Source organism: Tamandua tetradactyla, chromosome 7 (assembly GCF_023851605.1).
Source record: "Tamandua tetradactyla isolate mTamTet1 chromosome 7, mTamTet1.pri, whole genome shotgun sequence".
In the NCBI taxonomy this organism is placed as follows: Eukaryota; Metazoa; Chordata; class Mammalia; order Pilosa; family Myrmecophagidae; genus Tamandua; species Tamandua tetradactyla.
In genome coordinates, this window is record NC_135333.1 from 40723145 (window position 1) to 40739491 (window position 16347).

Below are 16347 nucleotides of genomic sequence, written 5' to 3' on the forward strand. Positions count from 1 at the left end.
CAGTCCTTATACTTTCCAGCCCGGGCATTTTTGCTGTTCCGTCCTCTGCTCTGCTTGGGATAACACCTTCCTTTCTCTTTCTTTCTTTCTTTTTTTTTTTTAAAAAGAAACATAATCCTTGACTGTGGCTTTAGAAGGGATTTGGACAAGGTTGAAATTAAATGCATATGTTGGATTCGACACTTCATCTCCAAGTCCATATCCCTTTTTATAGAAAAGGAAATAGAGGTTTAGCGACTTCAGGGAAACGTGCTCAGTGTGACACAGCCAAGAAGGAACACTGGCAGTTTTGACTGACTCTGCAATCTCCATTTCCTAATCACCTGGCTGAGATTACTTTTTGTTTTTAACTTTTTAAATTGTTTAACAAAACATACATAAAGCAAAGAAAGAAAAAAGCAGTAGTTTTCAAAGCACTCTTCAACAAGTAGTCAGAGGACAGATCCCAGAGTTTGTCATGGTAAGATTAAATTTGAATTAAAAATGATTACCTAGAAGTAAAAAAAAGATATGGACAAAAAATAAATAGGGGGATAAGGGCTAAAATAAATGAGGTAAATGGAAATGCTACTGGTCAAAGAGAGGGAGGGGTGAGGGGTGCAGGATGTATGCGTTTTTTTTTCTGGAGTGATGAAATGTTCTAAAAATGATTATGGTGATAAATGCACAGCCATGTGATGATATTGTGAGCCACTGAGTGTACACCGTGTATGGACTGTGTGTGTGTGAAGATTTGTCAATAAAAAGATTATTTAAAAAAACAGGAATTAAAAAAAAAAGATCACCCAGGGAAAGTTTATTTCCTACTCCTTTTCCAATCTGGTGGTTATGCATCCCTCCACAATTTTGGGTCCTGTCGTCTTACTTTCTGTCTTTTGGGGGTGATTGTAGGGGATTGATTTTTTTATCTCCCATTAAGTATCTTGTAGCTCCATAAGAATGAGAGTCCCATCCTAGTCAACGGCCTCCCAAAATGTCCAGTGGTTCTTGAGCAGATCTTTAAAATTAAGGAGAAACTAAAAAATAAATAAATAAAATTAAATTAAGGAGAAACAGTTGCTTTGGTGGCTAGGGAAAGAAAATCATAATCCTGTATGTCAATTATCTAAATAGAATTGCTGAAAAAAAACTTTTTTTCTATTGTTTATCCTTGTGGTAAAGGATGAACAGAAAGTGAGAAAACAATGGAAGTAGTATATTAGCTATCTCAAGTTTTGTTTTTTTTTTCTTACACTTGTCCAGTTTGCTATAGAACAAAAACATGGAACAAGAACGAGCTAGCAGCAACCTGTTCCATTAAAGAGCGTCTTTGATGCCAGCAAACAGAGGGCAGAAAGCTCCGAATACTTCTGCACATGCCGACTGACCTAGTATTATCATTTATGAAATTGTCAGCAAAGAGCCCTTCACCTTGCAGCAAGGTGAATCCCATTGACAAGTTGCTATTCCAAGTGTGTTATAGAAGAGCTAAAGAATCTTCAGGCCCCTCTGTGGGGGCGGTGCGGGCTCATTGTGCCCACCGCATTGCAGGAGGGGCTTTGTTCGCATACAAAGCCTGCTGGTAGTTAGTTTCCGTTTTCTAGCTGCAGAAACATGCCATATAATGGGTTGGCTTAAATAGGAGAATTCGTTGGCTGATGATTTTGAGGCTAGAAGTCCAAAGTCAAGGAGTCAGCAAGGCAATGCTTTCTCCCCGAAGACTGTGGCATTCTGGGACTGGCAGCTGGCAATCCTTGGTCCTTGGCTTTTCTGTCACACGGTGATGCACATGGTGGCCTCTTCTCCTTTATCCTCTGGGTCCCATTGACTTCCAGCCTGTGTCTTTCTCCTCTGAGGCCCCCTCATTCCGGCCTCTAGTACTAGGGTTAAGGCCCACTGTGATTCAGCTGGGCTACACCTTCACTGAAATAACCTCATCAAAAGGTCCTGCTTATTATGGGCTCACCTCCACAGGGATGGATTAAGAAATGTCTTTTTCTGGACTGTATAGCTCCAAGCAACACACTGGTGTTTAATGTTCCCTCTAATTGTGAACAGAACTAGATGTGTTAGGTCTTCAAGTTGTCTTGTTTTCCAACACTGTCGATGCCTACTGCTCTTCCAATGCTGCTTTCATTGGACTTTGAAAATATATCCAGAATTTATCTCCTCTGAAAAAATCCATTATCATTGGCTAAATCTAAAAACCGAAGGAGACTACATCTAAAAAAGCCACATCTCTTTATCAACTTCCTGAAATTGACAAGCCAAAACTAACCTTGGGGATACAGGATTCACCAGAAGTGATTTTATTCTTGATCTTGAGTACATTTGGACTTCCATTGATTTGACTCTGGAAGAAGTTAAAGATTAAACAAAGGAACTTTTTTCTTTCCCCTAAAACCATTTGTTGCACATTTGTTTGAGAATCAAGACACCACGAGACTGGCAGTGTAGAAATACATTCAGAGGCTGTTTTCCATCGTCAGCTTTGAATAACCGGCTTTCTATTGCATCATTTGGTTTAAGTAACATGAAGTTTTTCATGTCTCAGACATTTGTTCTTGGATCCTTGTGGGTGCTAATATAAATTTTCTTTTCCTTTTCTCCTTCCCTTTTTGGTTCAGCTCAGTTCATCCAAGTGTGAATTTGGTGCAATAGCCTTGAAAACTCAAGACATGGCTTGAATGCTTTTAGTTTGGTAAGACAAAAAGCACATAGACATAGTTGAGTTTAGTACGGTAAGGCACTGCTAGAGGATTACAAGTGCTACTGATGACACCAGCTAAGGTACCAAGTCATAAGGGACTCCTCCAAGTCAGCCTGAAGGTGAAAGGATGGGGGACCAACCAGGCAGCAGGGGGAACAGGGAGGGGGCTCACAATGAGAGTGGGGTCTCACCAAGTCCCAGAGCCCCGATCAGAACCACTTGTCATGTAGGCATTCTTAACCCGATTTACACTTACTTGAACCTGAGGTTCAAAGCAATGGAGTGATGTGCTCCAGGCGCCAGCACTGGTGGTCTGCACTTGTAGCCCTACCTTCTCCCCTGACAGTTGGGCTGGCAAACTCCCAACTCCCTTACCAGTGGTGTTGCTGGTAAGAACCTGAAGAGGTGGGCACCATTATCATCCCGTCACTTCCCAGAGGAGGAAAAGAGGTTTAGAGAAGCAAGCCTGTGCCCATTGGCTGTTTAAAATAGAGCCCATCATCTTTCCACCCCCTTCAACTCTCTCCACCCCCAAATCTACTCTTCTCTTTAGAGTCTGGATTTCATTGCATGCCACCTTGTCCAAGACCCTCCTAAATCCCTCATCCTGCCAGCCACTTCTTAGTTTGCCTGAGCTGCTCTCACAAATACCACAGATTCCTTTTGGGTTAACAATAGGAATTTATTGGCTGACAGATTTGAGGCTAGAAGAAGTCCTAAATCAAGATCTTGGGAAAGTTTGCTTTCCCCCAGAATCTGTACGCCTTGGTCTTGGCTGCCAGCTATCCCTGGGGCTCCTTACCTTTATTTCTGCCCCCTGTCACGCGGCAATGCCCTTTCCTTTCTACTCTTCTGGTTTCTACTGATTTCAGCTTCTGGCTCCTGCATGGCCTGCTCTGATGCTAGCTTCCAGTTTCTATTAATAAGACCTCCGGTAATATGGGCTAAGAGCCAATTTGATTCAGTGGGGCCACATTTTGACTAATAATAACATCTTCAAAAGATCCTGTTTACAAATAAATTCACACCCATGGAAATGGAGATCAAGATTAAGAATGTGTCTTTTTCTGAGGAGCATAATTGAATCTACCATGACCCCCAGTTGTCAACATCAGTTCTCTATCTCACTCTAGTTTTTCCCTGCCTACTTCTAGTCTGGTCTCCTTTAAATCTGGATTCTATCATGCCTCCAGGACAATCTTGATGCAGCTCTTTCCATGTCAAATTCCTGGAGATTGCTTTTAGGATAAAGTCCAAACTCCTTAATATCAAGTGATAACAACTTGTAATATTGAGTCCAAACTCCTTAACATTGAGTGATAATGTGCCATGACTGGCGTTTCTGACCTCTTCTGCTTCTCTAGGTTCCTTTCTTGCCACTTCCTCTTTATGGGAGCTCACAAATGGTCACAGCTCTAAACCTGCCCAGCTTGATCCGAGCTGGCCTCGTGGCTTGCTGGGACCAGCAGAATGTGGCAGAGGCCTTGAAGCTTCCACCATACTCACCCTCTTGGAATACTGCCACCACCTGAAGAAGCCTGCCCAGGCTGGACAAAAGACCACATGGTGAGAAAAGACACAAACAACGGGTACCCCCCCCCACACACCCCTTGGAGATGTAAGGGCTCCTGGATCACGAGCCCTGGCCAAGCCACCAGGTGGCTGTGGCTGCATGAATTAGCCCAGGCAAGAGTAGCAGGAGACGCTCCCTGCTGAACCAAGCCCAGATTTCTGGCCCACAGAATTACAAACAAAGTGGCTGTAGTTTTAAGCCATTAAGTTTGGGGAACAAGTTGGGGAGCAGTTACACATAACTGCTACAACTCTCAAAGTGGACCATCCAGCCATTGCCAACTGTTTATTCAATGGTGGTCTTTGACTGGATATGCTCATGTGCTGTTCCCTTTTCCTTGAAATGTCCTTCCCCCCCTTTACGTGTCTGGGTTTTTTTCTGCTGAATTTCTAGTCACCTTTTAGGATTCAACTTGAATGTACCTTCCTTTTTAAAACCTTCCCTGACCCACCCAAGATCCTCCATGTTATAGTACTCATCACACGGCATTTGCATGTTTCTCTATTTCTCTCTCTCTCCACTTATTATTTGCCTTTTGGTGCCTCAGCATTTTCTCCTCCATAAATAGGACCAATACTATGTCATTTGCCCCGTTGCTGGGAATATTAAAGAAAATAATACATGAAACTTTTGTTGAGGACCTGGCCCGATACAGATGCTCAATAAATAGTGCTTTTATCCATTTTCCCCTTTCCCCTTCCCGAATTCCACTACCCATTCACTGCCCTGGCCTGTGGGTTCCTTCAGGCTGATATGGCCTCTGCATCCTGCAGTGCCAAGAATGGTCATTGGCTGAAGTGGATACTCAACATGTGTTTCATGAATATTCATAAGGCATAGTCTCCCATCCTAAACGTGCAGTCAGTTTAACGCTGAAATGAAGACTAAGCCTTATAATGTTTGCCTGGCATGTATGTCATATAATTCTGTCAAAATGCATTAGGCTTTCCTTGCCCCAGAATGTCATCATTAATTGTGTTTTATAATTGGCTAGGCCTTTGATCCTTGATTGTAGTCTCTATAGCCTCATCTAGCAAATGCTGCAACACTATCCCCCTTGCTATAAGTTCTTTCTGTATAGGGTCAAAGCTTTGGTGGGATAAATACAAATTTCATCCCAGTTGACTTTGGAGTCCTGCAACTGGTTTCTCCATGTATCCAAATTTGATTCCATGCAGATGGCATCAAGTATGTCCAAACTTGCAGATTTTCTTGAATTATTTTGCTATCACCATCAACAAAGGTTAAGATTGTATTTAAAAACAATGGCTTCGAACTGCCAGGAAAATGAATTGAACGATTGGATTTGATATGGAAATAATAAATGCTATCAAATAGTGTGAACTCTGTGTAAAACCTGGGAGGAGGTTTTCTTGAAATTAATTGGGAACATTCATTTTGCATCTGTTCTAGTTTGCTAGCTGCCAGAATGCAATATACCAGAAACAGAATGGCTTTTTAAAAAGGGGAATTTAATAAATTGCTAGTTTACAGTTATAAGGCTGAGAAAATGTCCCAGTTAAAACAAGTCTATAGAAATGTCCAATCAAAGGCATCCAGGGAAAGATACCTTGTTTCAAGGAGGCCAATGAAGTTCAGGGTTTCTCTCTCAAGTGGAAGGGCACATGGCAAACCCAGTCAAAGTATTTTTCTCATCTGGAAGGGCACATGGCAAATACGGCATCATCTGCTAGCTTCCTCCCCTGGCTTCCTGTGTCATGAAGCTTCCTGGGAAGCATTTTCCTTCTTCATCTCCAAAGGTCACTAACGGGTGGACTCTGCTTCTCATGGCTATGTCATTCTGCTCTGCTCTCTCTGAATCTCTCATTCTCCAAAATGTTTCCTCTTTTCATAGTACTCCAGAAACGTCTCAAGACCCACCCAAATGGGTGGAAACACACCTCCAGCTAATCCAGTTTAACAACCACTCTTGATTAAATCACGTCTCCAGGGAGATGATTGAATTACAGTTTCAAACATACAGTATTGAATAGGGATTATTCTACCTTTATGAAATGGGATTTTGATTAAAACATGGGATTTTGATTAAAACATTCAATACTGAATAGGGATTAGAAGAAATGGCTGCCTTTACAAAATGGGATTAGGATTAAAACATGGCTTTTCTAGGGGACATACATCCTTTCCATCCAGCACCAGCATCTTTAAAGGTAAAGGTTTAGAGGCTCACACTATTGTTTTGTGCCATGTTGGGCTTCTCACTCTTTTCACAGCATATTATTTTGACTACAAAATTTCAGGTGTACTTGCCATTGGCATTTGTTGGGAAAGGCCTAGATATCTCAGGTTAAACCCATTTTCTGTGAAAATTATGCATTGTATGTATGATCTAATTTGTCAAAATACGTAGGCATCAGCTTTTCTTTGCCATTGTTTTGCTTTGATACTTTTTTCTTGTCTTGAGTGAGTTTGGTGGAAGTCATTATGCAAGAAGTGAGCAGTCTGTTTGGGTGAACTCTGGGTCTAGGTGAAGGTGCAGAGGGTTTTTTGGCATTCTTTTGTTATTTCTGAAATGTTGTCTTATATCCTGATCCCACATATGCAACTAAAAGACTTCCAAATATCAAATATAACATCTCAAAAAGTATACAGAAAAGTATAAAACCTATGACAAGGTCATGAATTAGAATTGATGGAAAACAGAAAAAATAAATTATTACCAGCTGCCTGTGTGTTACATAAATGTTTCTCATTTAACAAAAAATTTAATCTTTTGCCTTTTACTACCTGCTAAAGTTTTAGTAAAAATAGATTTCTAGTGGGTGGCATTATAAGACATATTAAATGGTAATCTGAGAGAGATTTTACAGTACAATAAATTAGAGTGGGTTACAAAATGATAATTAACTGAAAGTAAACTGGCTAATGTTTGTAAGTATTTACCAGGAAACTTTTATGTCAAATATAAGTGCTGGGTACAAAATGTAAAAATTGCATTAGGATTCACTCTGTTAGCTTTTATTGTGGTAATAGATATGCAACATAGAACTTCCCATTTTAACCACTTTCAAGTATACAATTCAGTGGTGTTAATTACAGTCTCAATGGTACATTACCGTCAACTCCATCCATTACCAAAACATTTCTATTACCCCAAAAAGAAATAATGTCCCAATTAAGCATTAAAACCTAAGTTCCCAGCCCCACCCATTGCCCTTGGTTTCCTATCTTCTAATTCTTACTCTATGAATTTACCTAAATTAATTATTTCATATGAGTGAGATCGTATATTATTTGCCCTTTTGTGTCTGTCTTATTTCACTCAACATGATGTCTTCAGGGTTCACCTGTGTGGTAGCATGTATCAGGACTTCATTCCTTTTTATGGCTGAATAATAGTCTCTTGATTGTATATACGACACTTTCTTTATCCATACATTCATTGACAGACACTTGGATTGCTGCTTTTTTTTTTGGCTGTGTGGATAATGCATATATGAATATTTGGCTGTGTGGATAATGCATATATGAATATTGGTGTGCAAATATTTGTTCGAAGCCCTGCTTTCAGATCTTTTGGGTACTTAGAATTAGGATTGCCAGCTCTATTCTTAACTTTCTGCACAGCCACCAAACTGTTTTCCATAGTGGCGGCACCATTTTACATTCCTACCAGCATTGTATGATGTATGTTTCTCCACATCTTTTGTAACACTTGTTAATTTCCAGTTTTTTTTTTAAATACTTGCCATTCTAGTGGGTATGAAGTTATATCTCATTGGGGTTTTGACTTACATTTCCCTAATGGCTAATGATGTTGAATATCTTTTCAAGTGCTTATTGGTCATTTATATAAACTCTTTGAAGAAATGCCTGTTCAAATCTTTTGCCCATGTTTTAATTGGGTTGTTTGTCTTTTTATTGTTGAATTGTAGGAGCTCTTTTCATTTTCTGGATAATGGACTCTTATCAGATATATGGTTTCAGAAGATTTTCTCCCATTCTGTAGTGGCCTTTTCACTTTCTTGACACTGTCTTTTGATGCACAAAAGTTTCTAAAGCTACCGCTTATTTCATATTTAATTTCAGAGAACATTTAACTCTGTTAATCATCTTGAGTAACAAGATGGCTCACACTGGTGGAATATTCCCTCATCTTTTTTAAATTTCAAGCAAATAACTAAGCTTCTTTACTCTTTCTTCAAAGCACCTAATTAATTTTATTGTAGAGTACTACTCAAGTTCTCCATCTGTGGCCTCTAAGGTTGAGAGTGACCCTGATAATCCATGCATTTCCTTACCCAGCAGTCTAATGGGTGCCCACGACATGCTCCTCCCCAGTCAAAGTCCTGGGTGTGTGCAATCGCCGTGCCCGCCCTTCCCTTGGGAGAAAAGCGTTGTTGAGCTGGAGCTTCTCCCCAAGTCCCCTTTTGAAACTTGGCCTCCTCTGCTGATCTGGGCCATTGTTGAGCACTCTCACTCCCATGCAACTTGGGTGTTTTAGTCCCTAGGACGATTGTCCTCATTCAGCAAATGACTGCCCATGGTTTCAGCCTGGAATCATGGAGCCTTCTCTTCTGTTGTCCTCTATGTTTTCGTTGCCTGTAGACACACAGGTTATGTGTGCCATCTGGGTGACTGCTGCAGACGCTGGCACAGAGCCACAGTGAACTCCCACAGACTGGCACCAGGTTGCTCATAGAATAAGCAAGAAGTGAGAGCTGGCTACACACCAGCCTCTTGCTTAACCTCTGAAAGAGGGACGAGCACCTGCTCTGTAGTGTGGACGGCACTAGAGGAATGATTAAGAAGATCACAAAGCACCTTCCGTACCCCCTAGAAGCAGGCAGTCTAGCGGGAAAGAGAGACATGTAAAAATTACACCGCAAGCTTAATTAGGGCTAGGACAAAACTAGGTGCCATGTGCTTTGGGAACCCAGAGGAGAATGGACTAAATTCTCCTTGATATCACAAAGGAGCTGCTTATTTGAGCCTCATCTTCCAAAGAGTCCTGTGTGTAACTGTGCATGAGACAAACATGACCATTTCAGTAGCCACTGAAAGTTATCAATTGAGGTTGAAATTCTCCAGTGTTTTCACCTGTCCTGTGTTTAGGTAACCAAAAACAGTAATACAATTCTATGCCCATTTCTGTTTTGAAAAATGTTCTATAGTTTTTTTTTTTTTCTACATGGGTAGGCACCGGGAATTGAACCTGGGTCCTCGGGCATGGCAGGCAAGCACGCTTACCTGCTGAGCCACCGTGGCCCACCCGCTATAGTTTTTGTGTGCTGTGCTTCCTAGTTCTCAAAGGAGCATTTTGATTGATATTATGTTCGATTACTAAGACCTAAAGTTAGAATTCAGCAGTTTACAATCGAGCTTGTGCTATACAAGATGCAGCTACATTTAAATTGCATAGGAAAGAAAAAAAAAAACAGATTTAGAAACTCAAAGGGTCTCAGGTTAAGCAGGGAACAAGAAGATGATAAAGAAAATCAAATCATTGCCAGAACTAGTAACAGAAGTTTTGTCTTTCTTCAACACTCCATCATCTTTCCCTCGGTTTTGCATTTATGTGAACTCTAGCTCTGCATTCTGGAAACGATGTCCTGGTGAAGCTGTCTTCATTCTCCAGTTGTTGTTTGAGCTGTTTCTTTGCTCCTTGATAGAATCAGGAGCTGCTGAGAAAGGTAATCAGTCATTTTACCTCCTCCTCCCTCCAGCGCATTGGAGAGTAGAATACAGCTAATAACAGGCTGCCCTGCTGTGCTCTGCTCAGTAAAAGGGGCAGCAGCAGTACTATGTGGACATTAGACGGAGAGGCGGGGATTTCCCCGTGATCTCTCTGCAACCTGCGTGGACGTGGCAGTGAGCGGGGACAGCCAGCGTGTCAGAGTGTGCCGGGAACCCAGGTGTCCAGGCCAGCGTGTGCCCGTGCGGTCTCTGACTCTACTGCTGGGATACCCTCAAGGCCAGCTGCCACTTATCTGCTCTAGTTGGAAGCTAGAAAGGCCAGTGGGTCCAGTGTTGGTGTGAAAGCCAATGTCTCTGGCCAGGGTACAGGACAGAATTGCCTCATTTCATGTCGGGATTTTGTCTTGTTTATCTCCTTGTTAATGTTAAGATCAGTGTTTCATTAAATATCTCAGGTTTCAAAGCAACCGACACACATAAAATGGTATGATTTTAAAATATTCTGACCCCTTCAATGGAATGACAAGGAGGCTAACCTTGTTATATTAGCCAAATGCCAACAGCTCCTGTTCTGCTGCTGCTGCCTGGGAGAAAGGAATATTTGCAGGAATAAAAAGCTGTCCGTAGGCATTTTCCATGGCAGTGCTGAGAATACTAAGGAGGAGGTGGCCAGAGACCCCCGACAGGACAGCCTCTCCCCAGCTCTTTGTTTCTATTAGGGTGGACGCTATGGTTAATCTAATGAGTTAGTAATTAGAGTTTTGGGACCTTTTGTTCATGTGAAAAATGTTTGAAGTAATGCTTATCATGTTATCTTCCTTAGTATTTGAAGAATTCTTCCTTCAGATATAATGCAGACCAAAATATGATGGATTCAGGGATTAACAGTAATAGATTAGAGAGGAAAAGTTTTCTAAATCCCAAATGGGAAGTTAATAATTCTTTGATTTTTCCTGTGTGTTATTGTCAGGAATGATGACTGATAGAATTCTAAGCATGTAGGAGTCATATCCTACTCTCAGAAAATGAGATGTGAATTTCACAAAAATGGGTGAATCGTACACATTTTCCATTTCTAGATGAAGCCAAAACATCACTCCATCCTTGAACTAATAGCTTTTCTTTACTTTAAGCAACATGAACTATGAAAATATTCTTACACCCACACACTTGCGGGTGAACCCTGGCTTTGTAAGAGAGTCCCGACTCCATCAGAGAAGTTCCGGGGTGAGAGCGCTGTGGTGGGTGCTTTAGGTTTCTCACGTGACCGGTGGCAGGTGTGTCCCTCCTTTGTCCTCTCCGTGACGTGAGTGGTGGGCTTCGGGGGACTGCTTCTCAGATGGCAAGACAGTTCTGGAAGTTCCAAGTCACTCAGACAGCCTCCTTGGGCAATTGGTGACTTGACCAGGCTGAGGGAGGTGGAGCAGGTGGGGCCTTAGCAATGGGGAAGCCTGTTCAGGCAGGTGGGAGTGGGCAGAGGCTCAGAAGTGAATCAGTGCAGGGAATGTCGGGAAGAGAAACAGACACTAGGCTACCATGGAGAGAAGGACAGCCAGAAGAGCAAGATTAGCTCCGAGGCAAGCTATGAAGGGCCAGGGCTGTGTGCTGAGGAGGGTAGACTTCAGTCTGGAGGCCACGGGAAATCTTTAAGAAATTCAAGGAAGAGCGTAATAAGGCCAATGAGGGAAGAGCTGCCATTTTGTCTTGTGTCCGTAGGGCGTGTGTTCTTTTGTTGGCTATTTGAAAACAGGGTAACATTATCTGGGACTCACCCAAAGTTGTTTTTTGTTTGTTTTTAATATATATATATATATTTTTTGGTTTTAAACTTGTGTTTTTTATTTCAATAAAATTGAACATATTTAGATAGCCACTTTTATATTTCTTCTTTGTGAATTGCCTATTTGTGACTTCTATTTTTTTTTCTGACAGTTATTTCTTAAAGTTTTGTTTTGTTTTCTAAAAATAGGTAGTATACATACATTACAAAATGCAAAAGGTAAGAACAGTACTCAGAGAATACTCCAGCCAATTGGTTCCCCTCCTTAGAAACAACCACCATAGCCAGTTTATTATGTATCTTTCCAGGGACAGTCCATGCGTATACAAGTTTAAGCAATATTTACTTTGAACAATAATTCTAACTATTTTTATGTAATCCTATTAATGGATGGAATTTCAATGAAAGATAGCTCAGTAAAATTTTAGTAGTCACTTAAGAACCTGGAGTCATGATAAACATGACCTTCAGAGAAAGCAATGTTTCAGAGCAGTCTTCTGAGAGAGGAATTAAGTATGCCAGGGTACTTTGAGCATTCTTGAATAAGTCCACTTACTTTTCAAAAATAAATTCTGGCAACTTTTCAAATAAAGTTTTGATAATGGCAGGCTGTAACAGGTCAATACCCAGAAGCAGTTTGATGAGGCTCTTAGAGTAAGGTGTGCCCATGCTGGATTCCTCATCCTGCAGTCGTTCACAAGACAAAGGCAGTTTCTGAAGCAGTCTTGGTCTTCAATGTAAGACTCCAGGCCACTGATAAATTCTTCTATTATTTGGGGATAAGAAGGATGTTTTCTCAGCATCTGAAAGAGCTTCTTTTGGAAAACTATTTGATCCACAGCTAGTTGATTCTGACTCTCTCCTGTTTTAAGAATAATTCCTGATGTCTTAAGAAGCTCTACAAAAACACTGTCACTTTCTTCAACTTCATTATGAACACGTGATTTCTTTGTCTTTTTGGAAAGTGGTTGCTTCTTAGCTTTGGTGGCATCTTCTGCCAGGTTCTCTTTATCATCAGTTTTGGACAATCTTCTTTTGGAAATCATTTTGACCAAAGTTTTCTGCTATGAAATTACTTTCCGCCGGGAAGCAGTAGTCACCTTTTTTTTGTTGTAAAATATAACATAGATACAAAGCAAAGAAAGAAAAAAAACAATAATTTTCATAGCACGCTTCAACAAGTAGTTACAGAACAGATCCTAGAGTTTGTCATGCGCTACCATTCTACCGTCTCACATTTTTCCTTCTAGCTGCTCCAAGACGCTGGTGGCTATAAGGAATATTAATACAGTGATTCCAGCTGTCATACCCATTTGTTGAATCTTATCTTGTCTGTTATATCTCCTCCTCCTCCTCTGATCCTTCTCCTGGTCTATAGGGATCTTTAGGCAGTGCCCATTCTGACTTTTTCGTGTTGAGAAGGGGTGTCCACACTAAAAGTTAGGGGGTTGTAATCATCTGATAATCTTGGAGAGGCTGGTCCCTCTAGGTTTTAGGAGTTACCTGGCCCAGTAACCCTCTGAGAATTATATGTTCTAGAAAGGCAAACCTAGTGCATGCAACTTTTATAGAGTCTTAGTTCGAACTGCATGTGTTCTAAAGAGTCAACAGGAGTGATGTTGGTTGGGCTTTAACAAACCATGGCAATTAGCACTATCTAATTGAAGCTTGCATAAGCGCAGCCTCCAGAATAGTCTCTTGACTGTATTTGATCTCTTTTGGCCACTGATGCCTTATTTCATTATACTTCTTTTCCCCCTCGCCCAGAGCTTTAAACTCCTCTAAATATTTGTTACTATATAGTATTTTCTTAGGAATAACAGCAAAGAGTTACCCACATGGGTATAAGGAGAAAGATTCAGAGCAACTATTGCACCCAGCATGCATGCCGCCTCTGCCCAGCCACACTGGATTGTTTCTAGCATGTGCCATCCAGGTCCTTTTCACTGGCTGTCATTTTGCCTAGAGCATTCTCCCTCGAGTCATCTACCCGGCTAGCTCCCTTGTGTCCTTGAGCTTATCACCCAGGCCTTCCCTGGCCTCCCTACAAAGCAGCACCCGCCCCCTGTCCTCTCCTGTCACCAGCAAACATTCCATACGTTTACTTGTTCATTTGTTCACGGTGTATCCCCGCCCTAGAACGGAGGCCCCGGAGAGCTGGGGCTTGGCTTTGCTCCCCTGCTATGTCCTCAGCACCTGGAAGAGTGCTCAGTAAGGAACTAATGATGAACAAATGATTCCAGGCTGGATCAGCTTTGGCTCTTTAAGCATTTGGTCGTTTAAATATTTTCATTTTCCTAATGTGCTTGTCAAGAGCCGAGCAGAGAAAAGGATGGCCGGCGTTATTGTTTTTTAGATGATAAATTCAGACGTGTCTTCAATAATAAGTGATGTCTTCACTAAAAAATAACGAATGCTCTTATTTATCTGTTTCGCCTTTGGCTTCTCTTTCCTCCCCGCAGACTGGAGCGCAGCCGGGTGGCGCGGGCCATCTCGTCAACATGGTGGACACAGAAAGCCCGCTCTGTCCCCTGTCCCCTCTTGAGGCTGATGACCTGGAAAGTCCACTTTCCGAAGAATTCCTGCAAGAAATGGGAACTATTCAGGAGATTTCTCAATCCATTGGTGAAGATAGCTCCGGAAGCTTTAGTTTCACAGATTATCAGTATTTAGGAAGTGGCCCAGCATCAGATGGATCTGTTATTATAGGTAAGCGTGTTATTTCCTAGAAAGCTTTGTTTAGAACTCTTTTTCCTTAGCAAAAATTGTTCTCTTTAGCAGGAAGAGAAATCACATTTCCACAAGGAAATCTCTTTAGGTGTGATCAAGCAGGACACCAAGTGCCTCTGAAACTTGGAGAGTTCTAGGGTGTATCTTGCTCTGTATAATATGCCTCCTTTCAAAAGTTCTACACAGACCACTTATGCTTGGGGCTCAGTTAGGAGGTCAGCTACACTTAAAAATGCAGCTGGCAGTATATATTTCTTGGAAGCAGAGACTCCTGTTATAAAAAACAGTTTTTTTTAATCTGGAAATTTATATTAAATATCTACCTACCTTCCTACATTGCCCTAAGAAATACATCAGGTATCAGGCAAGGACATAAAGAAATAAAAAGTGGGGTCTCCTCAGGAACAGTATCACCGAGAAAGAAAAAATCATGAGACTGTTCACCTCACAAGGCAACACCCCAGGATAATGTTGGTAGAAACCGCACCCACAGATTTGAAGAAAGCGCCGACTGGGGTAGACCTACCTACAGGCTTGGGAGAGAAAGTGCGTCTCGGGTTAGACAGAAGGGTTGGATTTGGCTTAGCCAGGAGGTGCAGCTTGGAGAGAGAAGCAAGGTGCATGTGTGGCTTACAGCTCTGGGAATGGAATTTAGGGGCTGCACAGGGACCCCTGAGAGAGAAGGTTCTCCCTGGTCCCATGTACAAAAGTACTCTGTGCTCTTTAAATCTCCCAGCTCTCTTCTCTTCCTCATTCCTTTTCGGTCTTCATTCTTCCTCTGGGAAGATGTTTTAATGACCATGCGCTGACTTGAGTGAAGATGGGAAAAGAGGGCCCTTACTTCTGCTGCAAGGGGTAAACCTTGAGAAATAACCTTTGCAGAAAGAAAGTGCTTGCACGTGTATATACTCTAAAACCCAGCCAGTCCGCTGGGCACTGCTGCCCAGAGAAACTCACACCCTGGCAAAAGGGGGGTGGGCCCAAGGATCCACACCTCAGCAAGACTTGTGGCACAGAAGGACAGAAAACAAGCTCAGTGCTCATCCAAGGGAAATGGGTAAATTGTGTTATATTTGTTCAGTGTAATATTTGATGGTAATTCAAAAGAATGGACTAGCTCTACGTGTATTAACACAAGTCCATCTAAAAAGCAGAGTTGACTGAAAACAAACAGGCTTAGGAAGGATATATTCAATATGATACAGTCTATGGAAAATCTTAAACACCAAACAATGCAGTACATTATTAGTGGATGACGACACACATATTTGACAAGCATATGCCAGCCTTAATATCCCGTCACCTCCTGAGGGGGGTGGGTGGGCTTGGGGAGAGGGCGACACAGGGGCTTGGGCTCTCTCTAGGATGTTGTTCTTTTTGCATTTTTAATGTTTTATTTTGAAATCATTTTATATACAAAAAAGTGTTGCAAAAACACACGATTTAAAAAAGAGAGAGCAGCAGCTAAAAGACAGAGGGAATTAAATGCAAAACATATTCCTGGGCTGGATCTAACAATGGAGGAGAAAAGGTCCAAAAGGATATTATGGGGAAATTCTAATTATTATAAACCATAAGTTTTCTATCAACATTAAATTTCTTGGACTCGATAACTGTACTTAAGTTGGTTTTACATAAGTGAATATCCTTGTTCTTAGGAGATGTACATGGAATTATCATGTGTTCAAGGAGCATGATGTGTGCAACCTGTTCTCAGAGGTTTAGAAGACAGAAGGATAGATAGTCAGTTAGACAGATGGAAAGATACGGCAAATGTGGCAAAATGTTAAAATTGGTGGATCTGGGTATCTGAGTAGGGGCAGTATTTTTGAGTTCTCTGTATGGCTTTTCTATTATTTTTGCTACCTTCCCGTAGTGTAGACATTATTTCAAAACTACAAACTTTAAGGAAAAAAT

At 41.5% G+C, this 16347-nt stretch overlaps 1 protein-coding gene and 1 pseudogene across 6 annotated transcripts in view; one reads left to right on the plus strand and one right to left on the minus strand.

The window, feature by feature from the left end:
* The window catches only part of PPARA (peroxisome proliferator activated receptor alpha), a 72277-nt gene that overhangs the window by 32792 nt on the left and 23138 nt on the right, over window positions 1-16347 (plus strand). For 5 of the 6 annotated variants that reach the window (XM_077169176.1, XM_077169178.1, XM_077169177.1 and 2 more), the window contains 2 exons: window positions 4054-4255; window positions 14163-14409. In XM_077169176.1, coding sequence (XP_077025291.1) covers window positions 4253-4255; window positions 14163-14409 — 250 coding nt within the window. In that variant the 5' untranslated portion in view covers window positions 4054-4252. The remainder of the gene's footprint in view (window positions 1-4053; window positions 4256-14162; window positions 14410-16347) is intronic. The other variant, XM_077169180.1, reaches the window with a different exon arrangement.
* Window positions 12095-12796, minus strand: LOC143689611 (Fanconi anemia group D2 protein pseudogene; annotated as a pseudogene).